We start from the raw sequence: 7,769 nt of genomic DNA, 5'->3' as shown, positions 1-7,769 counted from the left end.
GAAATTTTTCTGTAGTTGTGTGTTTTTGTATCACCTTATCTTTTGTATAAAGAAAGAAAGTCCAATGAACTTTAAGTGAAAAAATGAGCTGTTTAATCAGGACAGTGATTTTGTTAAACAGGCCTAGTATGCATTCTGAATTGCTCCCTCGTCTAATCCTGATTGAATCAGGTTTCCGCACATTTTTTTTTCTTCTTTTGTGTTTGAGTCAGAGGGCTGGCTACGACTGCCGGAGACAGAGGCAGGAAATATCTTCTCTGTGTGTGTGTGTGTTTTGTGTGTGTGTGTGTGTGTATAAGAGAGAGAGAATTTGTGTGTTTAGGGACGTGTTGCTATTCGCATGACTGCTTTTCTCTCCAGTCTTCGCTTAGACGTGTTCCACCACCAACTCACTCTCTAATCTCTAAGGTAAGTTTTAACTTGAACTTTAAGCTTAAACTTTTTTGCACATTTTGCTGCAGAATCTGAACTTTTCTTTCTTTTCTTACTTTTACTTTTTTTTTTTTCTTTTACTTATTGTCCATTCTCAATCTTTTTTCCTATTTTTCCTCCCCCCCATTCTTTCTCTGCTTGCTCATCACATTCCTTCTCCTGAAACCAGCTGAGGAATCATCGGGACAATGAATCTTTTGGTTTATTTTCAGTGGGACTTAATGAAGTCTCTCTGAAATCTCAAACTCTGCGGTTAAACTCAGCTGAATTTTTTGTGCTATCAGTGGAGAAAAACCACACCTTTATTTCTGTCTCTCAGTCTGTCTGTCTGTCTGTTTCTCACTTCCTGCACATCACCGTTGTCTTATTTGCTGCTGTTTCACAATTTCCTTAAAGTCAGGGTGGGGTGTTTAAAGAGGCCAACGCCTCCAGATTGTGTGACTTAGTGGACAAAAGTAAGCTTGGTATTCAAAATACGATAAAAACACGTTTTCCTGCAGCTGTAAAAGTGTAATTTAACATTCATACATACTCTATTTCCTTTCTCCTTCCTCTTTGTTCTCTCAGTTTCTACCTCGTCTGCTTCACTCTGTCTTGATTTCAGCCTCCTAATCTCATAAACATACAGTGCACCCAGCCATACAAACACACACACACGCAGCGTATACACTCACCGTCCATTGACAGATTGCTCTCAGATCTCTCCACGCCTGCTGCTGTGTCCGCCTGCATATTGTCTGCTCTCATATTTCTGTCTGCTTATCAACGCATGAATAACTGATTGAGTCAGTGACCCCTGTAGCCTATCTGTGACCTTGTGTCTCCATCTGAACCCCTCCATCCACTCTGTCTCCGTCTATGTCTCGCTCTGTTTCCATCTCCATGTTTCCTACGTCTAAGCAGACGCCACTGACCACTCCAGTAGTCGAGGCCGAAAGGGCAAGTTTCTATCTTTTAAAGGTCTTCTCCTTGGTAACATTATCAAGATTCACTTTTAAATGTATTCCTTGTGTATTGTCTTTCACCGTTTCACTGATATAAATAATTTGATTGAGAGGTTGAGATTAATTGTAATTTTAAATAATTGCTTATTAAAGATCAATGCGCCTCGTACATTAAATAACTAGCTCATCGGCCCAGAATGATAAAAAAAGGAAGATGAAGGAAAGAAGAGGAAGAGGAAAAAGAGCAGATCTCACATTTCAGAAGCTTTACTCACAACTTTCCATTGACTGACCACAAAGAGCCCCCAAATTGAGGATGTGTAAATGCATGTGTGCATCAGTGTACGACTGTGTGTAAATGGGGTGAGTGTGGCGTGTAGTGCTACACCACGTGCAAAATTGAGTGGTGTGAAGGTTAGAAAGGCCGCCTAATATAAAGTACAGTCCATTTACCATTTAGAACCTGAATGCATATGATATTTGGAAAACTGCTTTAATATGAAAAAATAAGTTATAAGTTGAGGCTGAGGTAAAATCAGTATTAACACATATAACAGAATTTTAAAACTTGTGACGGGATGTTTTTTTACTTGGGCGTTAATTTATCACCTTAGGTTTTTTTAATGCACGCAGGCTTTCATAGTGATGATTCAACCAGGAGAATTTCATGCTAATTCAATCGGAGTTTGCAGAAAATAAGCAGAACTTTTACTTCTTGCTCTTCACACTTGCAGCTCTTCTGAGAAAGCCTGCGGATATAATTTAATTTATGAATTTCATTAATGAATAAGAAAGTCCGGAGATGTGAGGCTGCTAGAAAAGGCGGAGGGGTGTTACTTCCTGGGCATGGGGGGGGTGTAAAGGAGGAGGGAGAGCTTGAGTCAGTGAAGAAGGGAAGTGGAAAGATGGAGGAGCCAGCAGTTTGCTCTCCCAGTAATTATCCGCCCTGGTGTTTAGCTTTAGCCAGGAACCAGGAACCAGGAACCCGACTCTGCTCCCCGCCCCGCCCGCGCCGCCCCCCCCCCGCCCCCCGCCCCCCCTTCACACACACACAAACACCACACACTGTCCTACCCACAGGGCCGCAGCGTAGGACTTTCATCAGCACCGGCTCCAAGTTTACGCTGTCCCACAGTAGGTGTAAAGTGAACCCAGGGCTCAGTTGAGCAAGACACTGCCTCCGTCCCCAGACGCTCTACAATCCTGTAGCAAGGGCCTCACGACACACACACACACACACTGGTCCACACACACTCCAGTGGACACGCAGAATGGAGTCGGAGTCAGACAGCATGCCGGAGGTACCAGAGGAGATCATACAGTTAAGTGGATCGGGGGCCTTTTTCTCTGCCTCCTTACTTACTCTTGGAGCGGCTGTCCAAGCATTGTAACTTTAACCCAAGGGCCCCTTGCATGAGCTGCCTCAGGCCCTTTCTCTTTTTCCTCGCTCTCCTTACCTCCTCTACGGCTCTACTCTAACATCATCTGCTGTCACCCTCTGTATCTGGCTTGTTTATTGGTCACAGTTTACTACATTGATGCAGAGTTGATATTAGGTGCGAGGAGAGCAGAGAGATTGAGTATCAAAGCTATCCCCCTAACTGAAAAACATGAAATGGAAAGGGGCGGAGCTGTGGCTGACATCCTGTTTGACTGACCACAATGCTGACAATTAGCGCTAATAGGTGACACTTTTTCTGCTGCCTACTGAGCGATTTGAAAAAAAAAAGATGACATAGAAGAACTGGGGGGGTGTTGGTGTCCTCAGCTGACTTATCTCTAATTGTTTGTTTTCCGGTCCTTTATCAGTTATGGTTGCTGCCTGGCGCCTATCAAGCAGCTAAATTGCATCTGCAGTCTTATATAATGATTGTTTACCCTAAAAGTCTAGTAAAGGCTCCACCCGTATTATGTTGATGTTTATCAATATTTTAACAACTTATTTTTAATATGGTAATGTAACGCTGATTTGAGCTGCATGCAGTGTTGGAAACCTCTGCAGAAGCTTTTGATGTAGCTCCAAAGTGTGTTTGATAAGGGTTTCAAATGTTTATGTGTTATCGTCCAGCAAAAGCGTTTTGATTATCTGTCGAGGCTCGAAACTGAAAATATAAAACACGGTTTTACTGCACCAGTTATCTACATACCGCAGTTTACAATTGTTCTATAATCATCTAATGCTAAAGCCTTTTATTTTATAAGTTAGTCAAACTTAAGTTTTGGTAAAAGTTCATTCTGGACTGTGAAACCAAAAAAACTTTAACTGAGGAGCCTCTTACTCAGATTTGCTGGTGCCTTCAGCTGCATTTGATGGTCTTCCTCACTGGATAGGAATAGCTTGGCCAATCACGTGACATCAAACAGCTGAGCTCCAACTCCCGAGTTTGTTACGTTACTTAGGTCACATGAGGAACTTTGCTTTCTCTATCTGCTGGGGACGGAACACCTTATATGAAAGTTAAAAGCTCTGGAAAAGTTCATCTTAAATTAAGTTTTTTGAGTGTGAAAGTTCATTTTTGATCTTAGATCCAGTATTCTGTAAAAAAACTAACAAAACTTAATCGACATAGTCATAATCAACTTACTCTGTTTTTGCTGAAGCTTTCAACTGCAACCCATCGTCTTCCTCAGCGGATTAGCTCAGTTCATCAAGTTACCTAACAACTTAACGTGCTTCAGTTCATTATATAAATTAGGTCAGATTATAATCTGAGCTATCCCCATCTGCTGAGGAAGACCATGATATATGGTGGAAACATGAAAGCTCAGGGAAAAGCTAGTAAGTGAGGCAAGATTTTTTTTTTATGTAAAAGAAATGGGGTTATTAAACCGATCTGAAAATTGTGGCATTATACTTTTGATAAAGTGGGGGACATTCAATGTTTCACAGCTTTGCCACATAACATTATTGTAAAAAGAAGGTCGCAGTGACTCACTTCAAACCTCGCTATGTCGAATATACCGCAGCAAGAACAGACAGGAAGAGACAGAGGTATAGTTAGTTGACGCACTCATCCAAAACCACAGTTTCTTTTCTGCTTGAGACAGACTAAACTGTACATTAGAGTGACTCAACCAAATCCATAGCTGGCTCATTCTCACCTGTGACATGATCTAGCTCGCATATAACCACACCTGGTTTTTGTACAATGACACCAGTGTTGTTGTTCGTGTTCGTGCGGTGTTGCATAAACGTGATGTAATGTGGCTCCTGGTCATTAAGCAGCAACACAACCCTTCATTTTGTGTCAGGTCTAAGTGTAATGGTTCTCATCACATCAACCACATCCTCCACTCTAGTCTTCTTAAAAGGATTGTGGTTTAGAGGCGTCTGTGTTTAATTCTAGTCTTTGCAGTAAAGCACGTTTTCCTCAACATGTATCTCAAAATCTACTGTTCTCCACTCTGAAAACAAGTAAAGTTTCATAGAAACTTTAAAAAGAGGGTCCAAAAATGGACACTCGTCCTTTGATCGTGACAAATTTTGTGTCATGTGTCAGTACTTTTGTGGGCTCGACTTCTGCTTTTACTTCTCCTTACTCCAACCAAAACCAAGTATCCATTCCCACTTGGAAACCGTGACACAACTCTACATATGTACATTTCCTGTTTCAGCAACTTCTTCCCCTTCTGAGAAGATTTGTGCAATTTGGCTTCCAAGTACGACTCAGAGACCATATTTGTGGTGACTGTTGGAGTCCACTCCCCACTATCCATCTTCTTTCCTTTTGTCTGACCGTTATTTTCCTCCTCTTTTCTTCTTGCAGAATGCTCCCCTTCCAGGCAGCACCAGGTCAGTTTGGGCCAGAGGTCCGGGAGCCGGGTCTCCGAGTTTGGAGAGTGGAGAAGATGAAGGCAGTGCCACTGGATCCCTCCATGGTGGGAGCCTTTTTTAACGGGGACTCCTACCTGGTGCTGCAGAACCGTGGTGAACTGGGAACTGACCTCCACATGTGGATAGGTGAGAGGCTGGGTTATATCTGTATCTGTCTTGAAGAAAAAATGCTCACTGATAATATTGGGGGCTGATGATTGTTAATAAACCAGTGAGTCTGAGTCTGAAACGTGGTCATATAAAATGTGTTGCAGCATGTGGGGCAATACAATGGGGTTATGTAGCATGTCGCTATGCCATCTAACTCAAGACTAAAGCTCTTTGTTCACTCAAAAGTCTTAGCTCCCACAGTGAGTCAGAGCTCTGTAGGCGGGGACATCATTGTCCACCACCAGAGCTGTAGATTCAAATAGAGTCCGACCAATACGGGTTTTTTTGAGGCCGATACTGATTTTAAGAGTGAAAGAATTCACTGATTACCAATATGGTGGCCAATTATAGTGGAATGAAAATAGACCGATATGACGATGTGAAGGTACTGAGAAGGCTGCTTTCTTTAACAAATGACTTTATTAAAGAATATTTATATATTATATATTATTATATTCATTGCCAACCAATTCTGAACACTGAGAAAATAAAGAATAAATAAAAATAAAATCAGTACTGTAAAAGCCTTTTTGCATTATATACTGGAGAAAAACATACATACAACATTTAGATATCACAAAGCACAAACTGTCTGCAATAGGCCAATATGTATATTTATGATATAGAAGAATATATAAGAATCTCTAGATGATGCCGTGATCCACGTCCACATCTCTTAAATCAGTATATTTATTCACACAACATGAAAAATGTGAATTGCTCCAAGCAACCACTCCTTCAGCTTCTACTAGAGACTGATATGTTACTCTTTATTGATTGTTTAATGGCAATTCAGAATCACTTTTCTCACCAAAGTAAAAGATTAAAATTTGACATGATTATTGGTGCAAAAATGACAATATCCAAGGACAACACAGGGGTTCAAAGACATATGAAATAATGCAACTGTACTCTACAACATGCAATGCAAAGAACGTGTAGTCCTGACTGAAAGAGAAGAGATCCTGTTTTCCATTTTACCCCATCCAGCAAAAGTGCGCTAACCGTTGTCCAGCGCTCACTACACACCTAATCCTGGCCCTGTGCTGCGGTCGAAAAGCTAATAACCCTCCTGCTGATGGTGATGACACATGAGACACAAGCGCTGACCTGCTGCATCATTGTGTGAGGACAGAGGCTGGATAGAGAGAGGGATGATGAGAGGGAAAGAAGTCCCGAGGGAAACTGGGATGTTTTTTGAGCGGGGCTCATTAATAAAGCAGGAGGACTGTTACAGTACTCAAATGTGGCTGTTGTTTCCAGCATGTATCCGGTGCTTAGGTAACACTAAGCTGATTGTCACAGCTTGGAGAGGGCTCTCAGAAGCCTCCCTCCCCTCCTCCACTTGTTTTACAATTGTGACGACACAGTGTTTGCTTCTCGTCTCTTGGTCTCCGTGACCCATCACCTCTGTCAGCGGCTCTTTTGTTCTTCATATTGGGACACCTTTCTGGCCTCATTTCCGAACGCTTTCTCTCACTTACGCTGCGTTTCTGTTTTCTTTCCTGTCTCTCTACCTGCCACTGGATAATTTGTTAATGGATTTTGTATTTGACAAAAAAAGCGCATCTCCTTTTTGGACATGGTTTTGTTGACAGGCAAGGTCAGTTTTAGGAGTAGCCGTACTTGTTGGCTTAATAGTTATTGATCTTCTACATAATCTGACATCCAAAATCAAGGTTACTTTTTCCAGTGCTTTTGTAGAGCTTTTAACCGTATGACATGATACAAAAATGCAATGTTCAGGCTTGGTCAAAGTTATTAAAAGGCTTTTATTCGTTACATAGCTCATTAATGAACAAGATCATGGTTATAAGTCTTCATCAGGGATCAATCGGTGTTTTAAGAGACCTTTCACGTACATTCATCAAAGAGGGAGTGTGTCTTAAGATGATAATCAACTCCTTCAAACTCATAAACCACAAGATTTACAGAAGAGCGCCATAAAAGAGTAAATCTGAAACAATGTGAAACAATGTGTATGTGAACAGTTTTTGAATTACATATTAAATCCTTTCCTCTGTTGTAGGTGAGAAGTCGTCTCGGGATGAGCAGGTGGCGTGTGCCATGCTGGCCACCCAGCTGGATAACTTCCTGGGTGGTGACCCCGTTCAGCACAGGCAGGTTCAGGGATACGAGTCCCCGGAGTTCATGGCTCTTTTCCCCAGAGGGGTCAGCTACAAGGTGAGGAAGACCTGGATGTTTCAGATGCTTTAAAAACTGTAATGTGATTGAAATATAAGGGAAATTTGGTACAAATATCTATTTTGTTAAGTTCCAAATTATTTCATAGAAAGTATTTTAGAGAGAATTTGGTGCTAATTATTATCTCTTGATAACAAATTAATTAATAATGTGTTTGTCTTGACTTTAAACTAATGCGCTGCCACGAACGGCCAGTTTCATGG

The 7,769-nt window shown here is 41.5% G+C and overlaps 1 protein-coding gene across 1 annotated transcript in view; it reads left to right on the top strand.

Annotated features, from left to right (window-relative positions):
• The first annotated feature begins 249 nt into the window (after window positions 1-249).
• Window positions 250-7,769, top strand: part of capgb (capping protein (actin filament), gelsolin-like b) — a 10,923-nt gene continuing 3,403 nt past the window's right edge. The window contains exons 1-3 of the mRNA XM_035675751.1: window positions 250-408; window positions 5,144-5,337; window positions 7,391-7,545. Of these exons, the coding sequence (XP_035531644.1) occupies window positions 5,145-5,337; window positions 7,391-7,545 (348 nt within the window). The 5' untranslated portion in view covers window positions 250-408; window position 5,144. The remainder of the gene's footprint in view (window positions 409-5,143; window positions 5,338-7,390; window positions 7,546-7,769) is intronic.

The sequence above is a fragment of the Morone saxatilis genome, unplaced genomic scaffold (genome assembly GCF_004916995.1).
Source record: "Morone saxatilis isolate NCDOM2014 unplaced genomic scaffold, NCSU_SB_2.0 Contig4, whole genome shotgun sequence".
Lineage (NCBI taxonomy): Eukaryota > Metazoa > Chordata > Actinopteri > Moronidae > Morone > Morone saxatilis.
Note: the sequence above shows the minus strand (reverse complement) of the source record. Positions and strands in the feature narration are given on the sequence as shown.